Source organism: Peromyscus leucopus, chromosome 4, assembly GCF_004664715.2.
Source record: "Peromyscus leucopus breed LL Stock chromosome 4, UCI_PerLeu_2.1, whole genome shotgun sequence".
Classification (NCBI taxonomy): Eukaryota; Metazoa; Chordata; class Mammalia; order Rodentia; family Cricetidae; genus Peromyscus; species Peromyscus leucopus.
Window position 1 is genome coordinate 47332143 of NC_051066.1, and position 17880 is coordinate 47350022.

Consider the following 17880-nt stretch of genomic DNA (forward strand, 5'->3'; position numbering starts at 1 on the left):
ATGGGTCATGGTGTCTCTTCACAGCAATAGAAACCCCAAGTAAGACAGCAGGGTACAGGGGAGGGATTGTAGGGAGGAATGGGAAGGCGGAGAGTGAATTAGTAATTATTTTTATTTTAAAATTGTTCTAAATTAAAAATATATTTTAAATTTATTATTTTTAAATGGAGGCTGGACAGAGGGCTTAGCAATTAAGAGGAATGGGTGCTCTTCCAGAGGAATCAGTGTAGCTAGAGTTTTCCTGCCTTGCCCACAGTCAGGACAAATCTTTGTCACCCACCAGTCCCACAGCCGCTCAGACCCAACCAAGTAAACACAGAGACTTATATTGCTTACAAACTGTATGGCCGTGGCAGGCTTCTTGCTAACTGTTCTTATATTTTAAATTAATCCATTTCCAAAAATCTATACCCTGCCACGAGGCTCGTGGCTTACCGGCATCTTTTCATGCTGCTTGTCAGGGTGGCGGCTGGCAGCGACTCCTTCTGCCTTCCTGTTCTTTCTTTTCTCCTCTATGTTAGTCCCACCTATACTTCCTGCCTAGCCACTGGCCAGTCAGTGTTTTATTTATTGACCAATCAGAGCAATTTGCCATACAGACCATCCCCCAGCACAGCCAAGTGCAGGCCATCTCAGACACCTGCACTCAGGCCCATGGTCCTAATCGTCCTCTATGCGGACCTGCTGGGTAAAGCCACGAGGAACCCAAGAACAGGCTCCCACAGGACATACAGAACATCCCACAGCAAACCAGGCTTAGTGCCCAGCACACACATTGTAGCTTACAATTAACTATAACTTCAGTTTCCTGGGATCTGTGCTGCCTACTTCTATGTCAACTTGACACAAGCTATAGTCATCTAAAGGAATGAAACCTCAATTGGAAAACTGTCTCCACAAGATTGGGCTGTAGGCAGGCCTGTAGGGCGTTTTCTTCATTAGTGATGTGGGAGGGCCCAGCCCATTGTGGGTGAGACACCCCTCGGCTTGTGGCCCTGGGTACTATAGCTGAGCAAACCATCACAAGCCAATTATCTGCACTCCTCAGGTGGCCTCTGCATCAGCTACTACCTCCAGCTGACTTTCTTAGATTATAAACTGTGATATGGACATGTAAGAAAATAAACCCGCCCGGTGGTGGTGGCACACGCCGGTAGGATTTGCTGAAGGAGGCAGAGACAGGAGGATACGAGTTCGAGGCCAGCCAGGGCTACACATTAAAAAAAAAACAAACAAACAAAAAAAACAAAAAACCCTTTCCTCTAAGTTGCTTTTGGTCATGGTGTTTCATCACAATAGTAACCCTAAGATGGTATCTGACTTCTGCAAGCACAAGGCATCCACATGGTGCAGATATATATGCAGGCAAAATGCTCATAAATCTTTACAAATTTGAAAATGAAAGCCCACTGGGTATTAGCTGGCATTGTGGTCCACACCCATAATCCCAGTACTGAGGAGGTAAAGGCAGGAGAATGAGGAGTTTGAGGACAGCCTCAACTACATGAGACCTTATCAAAAAATAAACAAATGCTTAGAAATAAACATAGCCAAGGAAGTGAAAGACCTCTGCAATGAAAACCGAATAAATACACACAGGCACATTTTCATACCCACACACACATCACACACACACACAACATGCACCACACCAATATAAAAGTCAACTGTGTGCAAACGTGCATGCATGTGTTGGTTTTTTGAAGCAAGGTCTCGGTCTGTAGCCCAGGCCAGTCTTGAACTTACATTAGTCCTCCTCCCTTTGCTTCCTGAGTATTGGACCTGCAGGCATGAGCCACCACACCCAGTTCAAGTATATATTTTATTATATTATTATTATTATTATTATTATTGTTATTATTATTATTGGTTTTTCAGGACAGGGTTTCTCTGTGTAGCTTTGCTCCTTTCCTGGAACTCACTCTGTAGCCCAGGTTGGCCTTGAACTCACTGAGATCCGCTTGGCTCTGCCTCCCGAGTGCTGGGATTAAAGGCGTGTGCCACCACCGCCCTGCTCAAGTATATATTTTAATTGTTAACTTTCATGAACTCCTTACAGTAACCCTTTTAACTACATTGTGTCAAAGTTTGGGCCTCCGGTCCCTCAGTGCATCTTTGTAATCAAAATTATTCAAAGCCAGCCAGGTCTGCAAAGCCAGTTTAAGGATAGACAAGGTTGTTACAGAGAGAAACCCTGTCTCAAAAAGCCAAACACCAAGACCAAAAACAGCAAAAAATTTAAATGTCTTGGCAAGAAACAGATCACTTGGAAATGACCATTAACTTGCCATCTACTCCACAGTGTGCTCGAAGGAGAGCCCTGCCCATCATACATCAGAGGGACCAAAATCAATTTCTTCCTACTGGTGTCGGGTGAATTTAGCCAAAGGTGGGCCAGAATAAACCCACTGACTTAATTTCCCCAAAGTGTTTGTCTTAACTCAAAACCTGCCAGTGAAAGAAAAGAGGAAACAGTAAAATCAAATATTACAGCTGGTGGGGTTGGGGGCCCATGCCTTTGATCCCAGCACTTGGGAGGCAGAGGCAGGCAGATCTCTGAGTTCAAGGCCAGCCTGGTCTACAGGGGGAGTTCCAGGACAACCAGGGCTACACAGAGAAACTCTGCCTCAAAAAAATAAATAATAAATAAATAAGTCACTAGGTGAAATTAAGAGAACCCGGAGATTTGTCTCAAAATTAAACTTGCTAGTCTTGCTCCCTAGCACCTGCTAAGGCAATGCTTGTATATTGTTTCAATTCACTATGCCATGTACATCCTTCAAGAAGGCTTCTGTCAGGCGAAGGAGGACGGCTCTTCACTCTCTCTCCCTCTGCTTTCTCATCTGGATCTAGAGGAACAAAAAACCTAAGCTGGCCCAACAGAGACCAGCCCTATTCACTCGGCAGTTGCCGGGTGCCTTCCCTCCCTGCTCAAACCCCCAGATGTCCACCAGGAGATGTTTGGAATGTGTCTGTTCAGTTGTACAAAATAAAACCAAAACTTGAGTGGTTCCAGTGATGAAGGATCATCCTGTGCTTCGACACAGTGGTAAGGGAGTGAAAACTTGGTTTCACAGAACTTGTGTGTGTTTGTGTGTATGTGGGGGGGTACGGGGATGCATGAGTGTGTGTAGGCCAGAGGTTGACACTAGGTGCCTTCCGATAGTGCTTTCTGCCTTGTCCTTTGAGAGCTCACTGAACCCAGTGGTCTCCAGTTGGTTAGACTGACCAGTGAGGTCCAGATGAGCGAGCGGTAGGGTCACGGTGCACACTGCCATAGCCGGCTTTTTGGGTGGAGTTTAGGGATCTGAACTCAGGGCCTTGTGATCTCATGGCAGGCATGTTACCAGCTCAGCTGTCTCTCCAGCCCCAGAGCTTACCTTAGTGGGGAGGATGAATATTAAATAAGGTAAGTAAACCATTTGGAAGTGATAAAAGCATTGGGGAAAGTGTGGCCTAGAGAGTCACTCTGTTAAAGGATGAAGGAAGGCCTCCTGAGAAAAGAACGTTAGAGCAAAGACTAGAGTGTAGATGGATGAACTTCATGTACACCCAGGGGAGGAATCCTCAGACAGGTGATAGTTACAAAGCCCCTGAGATGGGAGGATGCCTAAAATATTCAGGAAAACATCGAAAAGAGCAGTGTGGCTGGGCAGAGTGATAATGAAACAGCATTGGGAAGTTAAACGTCCAGAACACTGGGGGTCTGAGTAGTCATGTAACAGGGCCCCAGACCTTAGCATGAGTGACTCCATGACTGACATACTGTTCAGGCCTAGGAACCCAGCACGTAGAGAACACCACCTGCCAAAAATGAGAACAAAGATGCTGTGGGATGGTCTGTATATCAAATCTGTTGCTCTGATTGGTCAATAAATAAAACACTGATTGGCCAGTGGCCAGGCAGGAAGTAGGTGGGACAAGGAGAGAGGAGAATTCTGGGAAGCGGAAGGCTGACAGGGAGACACTGCAGCCACCGCCAGGACAAGCAGCATGTGAAGACGCTGGTAAGCCACCAGCCATGTGGCAAGGTATAGATTTATAAAAATAGGTTAATTTAAGATAAAAGAACAGTTAGCAAGAAGCCTGCCACGGCCATACAGTTTATAAGTGATATAAACGTCTGAGTGATTATTTTATACATGGATTGTGGGACTGCGGGGCTTGGTGGAACCTGGAGAGAAGCCCTCCAGCAACACAAAGACCTGATCCATCGAAGTCCACAGTTCTGGGAAAGTCTCTAAATGTATGTACTAACCTTGTTTTTTAACTTCTGTAATTCAGCTTCTGGCTAACTGTTCTTGCTAACTGAGGTGTATCAACTCAGGATGTGGTTTTTTGATGAAGCGCTCACCCTGAGAAAGGCCTGGGACTATACTCTGGTCCCAAACATGCAGTGTAGTCATGGGCTCTTAAAGACCATCCATTGGCTTGAACTGGTCTTTGGTGGATACCTCATAACCGGAACACTGTGGAGACCTGGGCTTCACTGAGACTGGGGCCCTAGAGTGTTCTGACTGTGAGAGCAGCAGTAGAGACCTGTGCCTTGACCGCAGGCATGGACTCCAGAGAGCTTTGTGTAGAGGAAATCCACCGTGGAACCCAATGTTTCACACCATTGGAAGGGATTGGGGTAGTGGGAGCAGAAGCCGAGATGCGGATGAAGTTTTTGAAAGTAGACTCAACAATTTACCAAGATTGAAAGGGCAGAACCCGAGATAATTCCAAGATATTTGCTTAAGCCAGCTGGAAGGGTTGAGATGTCTCAGCTAGTCACTGACTGAGGTGGAAAAGGTCATAATAGGAACACGTTTGGGGGGAGACTTGAGAGTTGAATTTGGGACACTTTAGAGTGCATACTATTAACAATCTAAACGAAGAACTCCGTAAACTTTATGAGCCTGTAATGTTGGATGAGATATGAATACTGATAAATAAAAATGGCATTTAAAGTCACATGACTAGATGTGATCACGGAGAGAAGGAAGATAGAAAAAGATTCAAACCGCAAACCCCATAGAAACCCATCATGGGGCTCCCTTCCCCTCCCAGGTGAGTCCGAATCCCCCATCAGAACATTGTCTTCTCCAGAAATTAAACCTCTGTGAGTCAGACGACCTTTATGTCACTAAGAGGAGGAGCCCAGGCCCATCCCTGAATGATCAGCCGCTCTGCTGAACAGAGAGCAACAAAATGAACGGCTGAGGGGCATAGCTAGCGAATTCAATGGGCGGGCAGGAGGAGGGGTGGCGGGGACTGATGTGCGTCAGCCTGCTTTTGGACCAAGATGGAGGAGCCCGAAGAGCCTGATGGAATGAATGCTACCAACAGGCACTACTGAACTGACGGAAGGGGTGTGCCGACTTCAGCCGAGCCAAGCCCACCCAGCTGGTGCTAGCCTCCATTTTACTGATGAGACCATTTACAGCAATTAAATGACAGCCGAGACGTGAAATCGAGATTCAAAGTCAGAGGCGATGAGATGGCTCAGGAGGTAAAGATGCTCGCCACCAAGGCTGAAGACCTGAGTTCAAGCCACAGGACCCACAGCGATGAAGGAGAGAACCAACCATCAAAAGTTGGTGCCGCGCCTGCACGGCAATTGGGCCAGGTTAACCTGGCGGGGGAAGTCGGGATGAACACAGCACACACCAGTCACGTTGCAAGCATCAGGACTCTCTTTATTCTTTCTTCCCCATCTTATATACCCTTTCAGGAGGAAACAAACAAAATTGTTTACCAAGCACCCAGGGTCAAGGAACGGTCAGCATGGCCCAGGAAGCCACAGCTGCCAAACCACGAGATATCCCAAACAGCAAAACATCCGCGGAACAGCCTGACCTCAGCGCACTCAGAACAGGGGAGGTGGGGGCAGTCTTAGAGGGGTCAGAGCCATTCTGATCCCAACAAGTTGACCTCTTGGCCAGGGGTGGTGGCGCACGCCTTTAGTCCCAGCACTCAGGAGGCAGAGGCAGACGGATCTCTGTGAAAGGCTAGTCTGGTCTACATAGAGAGTCTGAGGACAGCCAGGACTGTATAGAGAGACCCTGTCCCAAAGAAAAAAATTGTCCTCTGTCACCTGATCTTTATGTGTGTACTGTAACATGGGCATCCTCTGGTACACACACACACACACAAAATGAAGTAAATATGCTAAAAAGAGATTTTTTAAAGAGTGTGAACTTCAAGTCTGATTGATTTTAACTTTTTTTTTTCTTTCTCTCCAGATGAAATTTAACTTTCCTTTAAGACCCCATCAGGACTTGGAGAACATAACAATCACAGCATGAGAAGAGATATAAAAATATAACACTATTTCATATGAATGAAGCCTGGTCTGGATTCTTCTGAAACACTAATCCTCTTCTTACAGAGCCCCTGAGAGGATGGCTTTTTTCCAGGTCAAAGTGTTATTAGGGGCAGAACCGGAAGGCGTCACAGAGCAGAGCACAGGGCACTGGGGATGCAGGAAGTGAGAGAACCGCCTTCCCACCACCCCAGCACGTGGTCCGCTAAGCCCTGGAACCTGTCTGGCCTTAAGTTGCCTCAGGTATAAAGCAGAGGACATATGGGAATTAAATGGGAATCCTTAAAACACACAGGAAGACAAACGGGGCTGGAGAGACCGCTCAACAGTTAGGATCACTGGCTGCTCTTACAGAGGCCCGGGTTCAATTCCCAGCACCCACATGGCGGCTTACAACTGCCTGTAACTCCAGTTCCATGAGATCAAATGCCCTATTCTGACCCCTGTGGGCACCAGGCATGCATGTGGTACATATACATACATGTATGCAAAACATTCATACACATTAAAATAAATCTTTTAAAAAATAAAATAGATACACATGATCTCTATTAATTTTTCACTTGTAATATATAGACTGCTATTTCTCCTAGTCATGCTGATAGAAAGACCAAGAGACAGTGAGACAGAACACAGGTCTCTACACACTCTCCTTAAACACTCACCTCCATCAGGCTAACAGTAAGCAATCCTGGGACTCTATTACCAATCAGCTGAGGGATCTTGTTCTTGCTGTTGTTGTTTCGAGACAGGGTTTCTCTGTGTAGTTTTGGTGCCTGTCCTGGATCTCGCTTCATAGAACAGGCTGTCCTCGAACTCACAAAGATCCGCCTGGCTCTGACTCCCGAGTGCTGGCATTAAGGGTGTGCGCCACCACCGCCCGGCTCAGCTGAGGGATCTTTTGCTCCATTCTGATGGAAGCTACAAAGAGCACTCTCCTCAGCGTGGTGTTTCTAAGCTTCTGGTGTTGGGATCTAGAACTCTTTGGCTCTGGGCTTTAAGTGCCGGTGGCCCAGCCCCCAGCCGCTGGTGTGACATCCGCTGGTGTGACACCTCTGGGCTAAGGATGTTGGGACCCGCTGCTCTCTCGGTGCTCTGTCGCTCCTTACAGCTAGCCCTGCAGAACTCAGCTACTGGGGTCTTGTGGGCTTGGCTCCTCCCAGCCCTTTGCCATCTGCCCTTATGGCTCTCTCCGCTCTCGCATCTTCGCAGCTCTGTGCAGTCCTCCTAATATCCGCGTTCCCCGGCGTCAGCCCTCCACAGTCTCTGCTGTGGACCACTCTCTGGGGCTTGAACTCCCATCCACTCCCCTGCGCCTGGAGCTGTGCTGGGGGAGGAGTGTCTAAGAGATGTCCATCCATTCCTCCAGTTACCAGCTCCAATCTGACTATGGTAGCTTGAACGTCATTAGCCCCCACCAGCTCATAGGGAGTGGCTCTATAAGGAGGCGTGGCCTTGTTGGAGGAAGTGTCTTACAGGGGGGGCGGGCTTTGAGGTCTCCTATGCTCCAGCTCGGTCCAGTGACACAGACCACTTCCTGTTGCCCGTGGGGACACAGCTCCTTCTCCAGTACCATGTCTGCCTGCACGCCACTACGTCACCATGATGATAACAGACTGAACCTCTGAAAACGTAAGCCACCCCAATTGAATGTTTTCCTTTATAAGAGTTGCCTTGGTCACAGTATCTCTTCACAGCAATAGAAACCCTGACTAAGACAATGACCCACCCGAGATAAAGACCTTAGACAGTGAAAAACACCAAGGGCGGTGGGGGGGGGGTGTAGGCTACACAGGGTAAACAATGCACTGGATGAGGCCCAGATGACTGCCTCATACCTCCCACCTTCCCAGAGAAGAATGAGAGAGGGCTACTTGTATAACTTCTACTAACCACAACCGTTCTGCTTAGCCATGCAGTCTGGAGCGGACTTTCTCAACCCACCCACCCCAGCTGGCATGGGTGAAGGAGATGTTCCTCCCTGCCTAGATTGAGGACCTCCCGGGGACATCCTGTTGTCACCGAGGGCAGAACGACCCGAGGATCAGCAGAAGTTGTTGTGGTGAAAGCCAAGACGCCTGGAGTCCTTTCCGGGCATCCGAAACTGCTGCCACGGAAGCAGAGACTCCCGAAGCTTGGCGGCTTCCATGATTTCTTCGGTCCTTCCCGCAAGTGAGACGAAGTCTCTTGACTTGTCCGCTACTGGCTTCACAGGCTCCTTCAGTCATTCAAAGTCGTCTGCGGGGATGGGGCAGGGGGGCATCAGTTTCTCTGCTCAGGCTTGAGCAGTGTGAGCAGAGGTGGGCGCGGTCACCACGAGGTTTTGGAGACTCTCCCAAGTGGCTCCTCCCCCTACCGTGAAGATGACTGGGGTTGCGCTTGCCCTGTTCTCCAAGGGCAGCGGCAACAAAATCCTTCATAGCCCTGCTGCACTTGGGAACTGTGGAGTCGACAGGAGGTTCTGTCCAACCTCCTTGGACACTGCGTCTGCTCCAGCTGCCCTCTGATGGAGGAGGAGGGACCCACAACTCCGTAGGCAGCCTCACTGCTCCGGCCTGGCAGCTTCAGCCATTGTGTTTAGTGTAAGAATTACATACATGAATAGAATGCATTTTGATTAAATCTACCTCCCCATTCTCTTCCCTCCGACTCCTCCAATGCCCCCAGGCACCACTTCTCCTTCCTATCCACCCGCACTCTCTTAAATCCACTGAATCCACTTCGTATGGGCCAGGGTGTAGGGTCATCCCCTGGAACATGGGCAGCCTAGCTTTAGTCATTTTAAAATGCAAAAATGTTAAGTTGTGTTGACAAAGATTTGCCATGAAATTAACATTTTCTTTGAGAAACTTAGATAACAGTTGACCTCTAGCCAACACTCTCAGGGAGGCTTGAGTCTTCTTCCTGTCTCAAGAGATGCCAAAATTCCCTGAATTCCATCACGGCTCCCCTTAACCTTCTCAGGGTAAAAGACGATAAAGATCTGCTGTAGCCACGATACTGATGCATACATAGCACACCACCCCAAAACTCATGAGTTTGAAAATCAGTTTCATACCAACGTCCAAACCAAATCACATGGCCAAACTCAACATGGAGGAGAGGGCAGAGAGGCGAGGAACTTTGAAGGCTCCTCCCACTCTGGGACTTACCTGTAGAGTTGAAATAAGTCTATAACCCCAGTAAGAATATAATGATTCCCATTTAATCCTTACATTTACGAGCTGTTAAAATTTTTCAGTTCAGCAGAATGGTGACGGCACACACCTTTAATCCCAGCACTCAGGAGACAGAGGCAGGCAGATCTCTGTGAGTTTGAGGCCAGCCTGGTCTACAGAATGAATTCCAGGACAGCCAGGTCTACACAGAGAAACCCTATCTTGAGGGGGGAAAGATGCTTAAATGGATCTAAAGGATCCCTGGCTCACCCGGTCAAAGAAAGCAGGACTACAGCCTCGCACCTGGAACTATGATGGATCTACCCTCACTATGTGAGGAAAGCCTACAGCATGATCGGGGCAAGCCCTCTGAACCGTTCAATATAATCCCTTCACATAAAATGGACTGACAGGGGCTGGAGAGATGGCTCAGTGGTTAAGCGCACTGACTGCTCTTCCAGAGGGACCCGGGTTCAATTCCCAGCACCCACATGACAGCTCACAACTGTCTGTAACTCCAGTTCCAAGGGACCCAGCACCCTTACACAGGCATACACAAGACAAAACATCAATGCACGTAAAATGAAAGTAATTTAAAAATGAACTGACATGCTGTAGAATATTACTTAAGGTGTGTTACTTTTGTTTACGTTGCATTTGTTAAACTCTGTGAAGCTGTGTTACTGTGCCTGTCTAAAACACCTGATGGGCTAATAAAGAATTGGCAATAGCAAGGCAGGAGAAAGGCTAGGCGGGGCTGGCAGGCAGAGAGAATAAATAGAAGGAGAAATCTGGGAGAAGAAGAGCAAGAGGGATCGAGGAGGACATCAGAGGCCAGCCACTCACCTATACAGCCAGACACAGAGTAAGAAGGAAAGGAAAGGTGTACAGGAATAGAGAAAGGTAAAAGTCCCAAGGCCAAAGATAGACGGCACAGTTTAAGTTAATAAAACCTGGCTAGAAACAGTCCAAGCTATTCTGGACATTGATAATTAATAAGCCTCTGTGTGTGATTTTTTTGGGGAGAGCTAGGTGCCAGCCCCCCAAAAGAGTAAATAAACAAATAACACCACTGACCACTTTGGGAGTCGGAATGAGTCCCCCCATTAAGGCTTCAGTTTTCTTCCCTGAGTACTACTAGTCAATGCCTGGGAAGGAGCCAGACCTGACTCCACAAGATTAAGTAACCAGATTCTCCCTGACCAAATCAGAACACTCCAGAATCTTCTTAAAAACAGTACCAGACACATAAGTCCGGAAATAGAGATTAAATACCTGGTATTTTAAACCGAAAAAGAAATGGATAAAAATATGACTTAGTCGTACTCTTTCACTAATTCAGTTTTGCGATAGAATTCCCTCTGACACATCTGGATCCAGGTCTGTGATCTCTGTGCTATCTTGCCGCAAAGCTGTTCCTAGCTTACAATCAAAGGATTCCTTAAGGCACCTTTGGGATACAGCGGCAAGGAAAAGAAACGGATGCCATGCTGCCTGTCCCCTTTCATCAAACGGACACACGAGCCTGGGTGTTTGAGGTCACATCTGGGGCATTTCTCAGCGTTTAAAAAGGTTCTGTTTTGTAAAAAATAAAATAAAATAATAAATGGCGTAGGCATATGAAATGGAACCGGCCAGGCAGGCTTCCTTGAAGACCAGCTGTGTTGGGGGGGGGGGGGGTGCTGTTGTTCTCCTCAGGAATTGTAATCTACCGCCCCCTGCTGGTCACTGTGTTCGTGCTCCGGGTAGCGAGAACTGGGCGTTTCTGGATGCACACAAAATGCAAATCTCCCAGCGCGGTCTTGCTGCTCGGTTTGTGCCCGAGTGTTTTCAGCCGCCCCGGACTATCAAAGGGGAACAGCCACATGACAATTATCTGAAGACTCCAGCTCTCCACAAGAAACCATTGCGGTTTCTAGACTCGGCCCGGCTGGAGCTCTTCCTCCCCGCCCCCTTTTAACCCTTCCACAGCTTGCCAGGAACCAGTGCAGTTCTCTGTTAGGATGGGGTGTGCGTTAGGGCCCTCCAAAGAAAGTCCAGAAAGAGTCAGGGATCGACCTTTAAAGTACGGACACAGAGCGAAGGGACCTGCGGTCTGACTTAAAACCGCCGCCCTCGTTCTCCTGGGAGACACGTTTAAACGCGAGCAAGGAGGCCATTTCTCCTTTTCCACTCTTACTCTTTTTTTAAAATCATAATTTAAATACTTCAAATAGACCCTTTATGACCCAACTAAAATGAACCAAAAATCACGGCTCTAAATTGCCGTTCTTGGAAGCTAATTATGCGAAGTGCGTCAAAAGTCAGTTGACGTCTTATCTACTCACCTTGACAGAAAATATTTTAAGCAAAGGGGGTGCAGGGGGCGGAGGACTCCCCGGAAGCGGGTTGGGGAACCTCTTTCCCAACGCTCCTCCCACCTGGTTTCCCCCCCCCCCCTTTCTGTAAAAAAGCCAGGGCCCCAAACGCGTTTTGAGTATCTTTAAATGTCCCGGGGAAAGGGCACTGTGGGCGGAGAATGTCAGTGTCTGTCACTGTTGACCTAGGGGACGTCGTCCTTGGTAGACAGAGTAAGGTGAGTAGCCTGCCGGCCACCCCCCACGCCCGGAGGAGGGAGAAAGAACGCAGCCGAAGGCATTCCCTGCCCTTTTGAGCCTTAGAGCGTTGCTTTCCCATTTCTTCAAAGCGCTAATTCGTAGTTCAAACTACAAACGAAACAGCTGGCCGGACACCACACCCTTCCAGGCCACCCCTCACCACTGGTTCAAGTCCCTAGAGAGGAAGTCTTTTTTTTTTTTTTTCATCCCTCATTCTTCTAAGCATCACCCTCTGGGAGTATGAAGATAAAAAGAATGAAAACCACAAATAAAAATGGTCCAAATATTGTTTCTGAAAAGCCAAATGACAAGGACAGCTACCATCCGTCCAAATTCTTAGGAGGAGAAGGAGTGGGCGAAACGCTCCGCCGCACAATCCCCCGCCAGGCAAAATAAACAACAGTAACTTCCAGGAGCGAAGAAGGTGGGGCCCAGCCTGGGGCAGAGGCAGGGGGTTGGCCGAGCACTTGCAGTGAATACCCAGCAAAGCCCTGAACGAGCGGCGCTGTCCTCGGTGCTGAAGGCTGTTCCTGGCCTCAAAACTCGATGTACCAGTACTGAGCGGATTTCCGGGCCCTCTGTTTTTAATACCCCGCTGAGCCCAAGAGTCTTGAGTTGGAGCAGGAGAAAATCAGAGAGCAACTCAATCGTGAGTCTCCCAGTCTACCTTTCCCCCTGGCTCACCGGGATACCACCTTCATGAGCGCAAAGATAATAGAACCCCAAAGGTCGCTAACATCCGTTCAACTGATTACTACTGTTCATATGCTTTTAAACTAAAGACAAGCTTTCCTTCTCATCCTCCCCATCACAAAGGAGAGAGCAGAGGAAGAAGGGGGGACCATCTCGAAGATGGGCCCAGCCTGGTTTAATTTGCGATAACTATTGTTGTAAAATATTCTTTTGTTTCCAACATGGTTGTTTTTGCCAAAGCCCTAGGAGTGAGCTCTTTTGAATTTTGTGGTCAAAGACAAACATGGTTGAAAATGTCTCCATCTGCGGCCACAGGTGAAGCGAAGGCACGTTCCTTTGCAGGGAGGCTTTGGAGGAAGGGTAAGGGGACAGAGGAAGGCCGGCATCCCAGCAGAATTGTAGGTATTTAGGGTCAGGAGGATTGGTGGCTTCCTCCCTTTGGCCCAGGGGGTCTTGAGTGACTAAGCAGTGGCACCCAGCTTCCTAGCTGATGTCACTACATCTTTTAACGAAGGCCCGAGAAGGGGGCGTGGAAGAAACTCGGAGTTCACCTCCTCGTAAACAGTTTCAAGATATTCCGAAAAGCCATGAAGTGCGCAGTTTGAAGGGACATTTCCCTCGTGAAACACACACACACACACACACACACACACACACACACACACACACACACACACCTACCTAACCGGGAGCTGTAACGCGGCGGGACTTCGGTTATGGCTCAGCCCACCCTTTGGGTGCTTTTTGTCTTTAAAAAGTGCGGGGGCTTTTTTTGTGAGGCGGAGAGAAAGCAGCCGCGTTTTCTTTGGTAGCAGGAGCAACGCGATTTCAGTCTCTTTTGTTGAACACACCATATCTTCCCAGTCCTGACTCTTCCAGCTCCCTCACGGAAATTTCGGTAATTTATACAATTTTTTTTTGATGTTTCCGTTGCTTGGTGATGAAAATCGATAAGACAGTCACAGAAAAGAGACGGGTCTTGGGTAAACCATCGAGGCCCCAGACGTGCGCGTAAATAAACCCTGCCTGCTGCACTGCAATGTGAGGGAAATCGCTATGAAAACGAGTAAAGCGATCAACGGAGTGCTCCCCATCACCCGGACAGACCCAAAGATCAAGTTTGTTTTGCAGCCCCTCCCCAAAGAATAAGGAACGGAGGGAGAGAAAAGGTGGAGCCCGGAGGTAGCTGCGGGGAGGCTCGAAGAGGGAGGGCAGCGAGTGAAGAGCTGGGCGAGCATCTCCAGGTGTTGTCCGGGGCGCACCAGGGAAAACGCAGCCAGCGCAGGGTCCCTGGGCGTTTGGCGCCCTCTGGTGGAAGTTTTTCCGTTACCGCCTTTTCCTGCCGGGGGTGGGGGGGGCTGGCAGGGGGACTTCACCCCGCTCAGCAAGGTGCTTAAATACTGCTAAGAGAGAATCTTTAAACGCCGTGAAATTGAAAAGAAGTGAGGAGAGCGGGCCAAGGCGAGGAGTGTGCACCGTCCTGCCTTCCCGGAGCCACCTCCACGCTCGAGTTCCCCAGGCGTGTGGAGTGGCACTCGTGCGTGTTATTAACCTTCAGACATGATCAATCACGAAGATTTCTTCTCCCTTCCTCAAGGGAGGCGCGGAGGGGGGGGGGCTCAGAGAAAGAGAGATGAGGTCCCTTTCCTCTGGTGGTACCAGGTAGCTGTGTTCGAAGGTGGTGATGCCTCTAACAGGGTGAAGAGGCTGGAGTGAGGAAACTCCATGGCCTGGGTGGTCTCCTTGTCTCTGTCTGTTTGCCTTTACAGCAACCCTGACTCGGTAGAGTGTCCCCCCCAGGACACCACCCATAGAAAACCCTGTGGAGGGTGGTGGATCCTGGGCCATCACAGGAAAGGGATTAAGGTGATGCTGGCCTCTTCTTAATCACCGCTCATTTCTTAGCTCCAGCCGACCAGCATCAGCAAAAACACTAGTCTTCTCCAAGAGACGGGAAGGGGGGAGGGGGGGGCAAAGAAGCGAGGAAGCACCCACTGAAACAGAATTCTTCGTAGGGATGATCTTTTTCCCTGCTCTCACCCAACATTGCCTATCTCAAAAAAAAAATTTTTTTTTTAATAGAGCGTGCTGATTACGTTCTGGATTACTCATAGGACTTCGTCCCCCCCCCCCTTCTGATCGAAAACCCGTGAGCTGGATTTATGATCGCCCTGTAAAGCTCCGGAGGCGTCAGACACCTGCAAAGGAGCCCCACCGCTCCGCGGACGAGCTGCCCCCGCGAGCAGCGGCCTCGTGATTCCCCCCGCCGAGCGGGTCCCCGCCTCCCTACTCCGCCCCCGCCTCCCCCAAGCCCAGCGGCCGCCTCTCCGGATCTCTGTCTTCTCCAGGCTCGCGCGTGCCGGACCAGCGATCGTGCAAGCGAGGAAGCAGCCCCGGGGTGACACCCGGCACGTACTCCTGTGGCTGAGCCGAGACGAGCCGGGGACGCTTCGCCGAGGAGCCGCGGGAGGGTCCAGCTCGCGATCGCCCAACCAAGGTGGGTAAATACGGGATGGCCGGGACTTGGCAGCGCCCAGCCTTGGTTATTCAACCCGGTCCTCTCAGCCTGCGGCTTCTGGTCAAGCCCTATCCCACCCCACCCCGAGTCTGCGCCTGTCGCCCACCTTCCACTGCCTAGTGCTTCCCGCCAGTCCAGTCGCAGCTGTCTTTTGGCGTCCCCCGGCCCTCCTCACTCTTGCAATCATTATCAGTGGTTTCTTCCGGAGGACACACGGGAGCCGAAGTGACACCAGAGCCATTTTCCCTTTGCGCTTCGGGGATCGGAGCTCGAGGCTCTCGGATCCGCGCCTGGGTAGCGGCGGCAGAAGGTGCGAGGAGCGATAACCTGTTACTTCCCCGGCACCCGCGTTCCACCGCCGCCCGCCGAGCTTCGAGAGCGCGCGCGCGGGGACAGATGCCCAGCCCGGGGGACGACGTGCAAGCGGCGGCTGGTGGGCTGCGCTCTGCGGGGTCTTAGATGTACCCAGATTAGCTAGCTCTCTCTCTCTCTCTCTCTCTCTCTCTCTCTCTCTCTCTCTCTCTCTCTCTCTCTCTCTCTCTCTCTCCCTCCCTCCCTCCCTCTCTCCTTCTCTCCTTTCTCTCCCTCTCTCTGTCCGCAAGCAAGCACCAAGTAGGAGCGCCTAGCACTTAGCTCTATCCGAGGTCCCTAGCGCCCTGGGCGCAAGTTCGCCTCCCAGGTGACGGTCTCCTTTCTACCCTCCGCCACCTTCTCTGGCTCAGTGAGACGAACTCGGGGGACTAGGGAGAGTAGAAACAGGGAATCTGGGACTCAGCCTTGACCTAGGCTTCGATAGCTAGAAACGAGGTGGGACAAGAAGCCGACCAGCAAGGTTCCGACCCGCTGCCTTTTGGCTGTCTGGAGTGCAAGGTGACTGGTTCCTAGTGGGTCAAGTCCTAAGGGGGAAAAATGAAAAAAGAAAAAACATGAATCCCTTTTCCCTCTCACCTTGTCTCACCAAAGTCCCTGTCCCTGGCGCTGTGAGCTTCCTTCTTTCCAAGGAATTAGCCAGACACAACAACGGGAACCAGACACCGAACCAGACGTACCCGCCCTGCGCGCCCTCCCCTTGTCTGCGGGTCCGCCAAGCTGCTGGGAGCCCAATGGGGTTTGCCTGGGCTTGGCTGGAATTCACTCGAAGAGTGCTCCTAGCCCTGTCCCCACCCCATCCCCTGCGTCCTGCACCGGCCTCTGGAGCCCCTTAGCTCTCTGGGGTCACCCCGTTGAGCCTCCAGACTTGAGATTCGCTCTGGGCTACTGTGCCTGCGCCCCAGTCTCGGAGCTAGCGAGCGCCTCCCCACCCCCTCCCACCAACCGCGCACCGGGACCTAGCCAGCTCGCTGCCCTTGGTCTCCCTTCTGTCTCCGAGACTTCTGTGACCCCGGCCGCTGGACCCAGCAGCTCTGCCCAGCACAGCTCTCCTTTCTGTTTGCAGCCTGTTCCTGCGCCCAACACGCAGGGGACCCTTGAACAGTAGAGACCCCGGGACCACCGAGCTGATGGCATCTTCCACGCCTTCCTCTGCAACCTCCTCGAACGCGGGAGCGGATCCTAATACTACCAACCTGCGCCCTACAAGTAGGTCCTGCCCTAGTTTCCTATTAAATGGACTGCAGCGAGGGTGGGGGCGCTGGGACCGCGGGAGGCTGAGAAAGGAGAGGGTGGAAATGATGGAGGCTGGGAAACAAACGGGGCCCTATCCCAGGTTCCTGCTTAGAGGTCATTTGGCTGCCAGGGACATGAGGTTACCGAAGAGCGAGGACTTCACAGGGGCCCGGAGGGCTAGATCCTTAGGGTCTCAGCGGCGGGTAGCGGCGCGCAAGGCGTGGTGGTGGTGTTTTTTGTCTGCTGGGACAACAGGGGTCAGAACAGGGGGGCGGTGTGAGGAACCCGGAGTCCCAGAGAGAACAGGGTTTTTTTTTTTTTTTTTTTTTTTGCCTAGCTTTGAGCTAAGACCTGACCTCTTCCTCTCCTCTCCCTTCCCCCGCCCCCAGCGCTGTACTCACAGTCCATAATCAGGGGAAATTTCGACGTTAATTGCAGCTTTTAGAAAACTCAGGGTCCCTAATTGCTCCAAATTTGTGTCTAGCTATTGACGAGTGAGGGCGAAGCCAGGGGCGTGAAAGGTGCACAAAAACTGCTTGAGATTCAATTAATTACATCTTAGAGACAAAAAGGGCGAGGGAAGGGGTATTAGGCATCAGCCGGAGTGGCAAGATGTTGGGGGCTAACTAGGAGGAGAAACGGCTTGCCAAGCTGGGAGGCAAAAGCACCCCTCTGCTTTCTCCTGCTGGAGAGACCTGCCAGCAGGTGACAAGTCTTGGAGAAATCAGGGAAAGGAGATGAAGGGGGGCATTTATGCTTCCTCACTCAATCTGTCTCTGAATCAGACTGACTTTCTGACTCCATATAGAGGAGCGGAGACGCGAGATTTGCTTGTCTTTTTTTCCATATTGGGGTGAAGTCTTTCCCCACCCCTCTCCCACAAATCAATCAGCTCCAGACAGCTCTGGCCCCAGGATCTCTACAGGGAAGGAGCTGAGGGAGGTCCGGGTGGTCGACAGTGCGTATTGCTGCGTTTTTTTAAGCCTGTGAAAACAATTGTTC

The 17880-nt window shown here is 50.5% G+C and overlaps 1 protein-coding gene across 4 annotated transcripts in view; it reads left to right on the top strand.

Moving 5' to 3' along the window:
* Positions 1-14910: 14910 nt before the first annotated feature.
* The window catches only part of Gad1 (glutamate decarboxylase 1), a 48916-nt gene continuing 45946 nt past the window's right edge, over positions 14911-17880 (top strand). The window contains exons 1-2 of one of the 4 annotated variants that reach the window (XM_037204865.1): positions 14911-15252; positions 16709-16851. In XM_037204865.1, coding sequence (XP_037060760.1) covers positions 16773-16851 — 79 coding nt within the window. In that variant the 5' untranslated portion in view covers positions 14911-15252; positions 16709-16772. Of the gene's footprint in view, positions 15253-15477; positions 15584-15892; positions 16144-16708; positions 16852-17880 lie in introns of those variants that run through there. The other 3 variants (XM_037204867.1, XM_028881963.2, XM_037204866.1) reach the window with 3 other exon arrangements.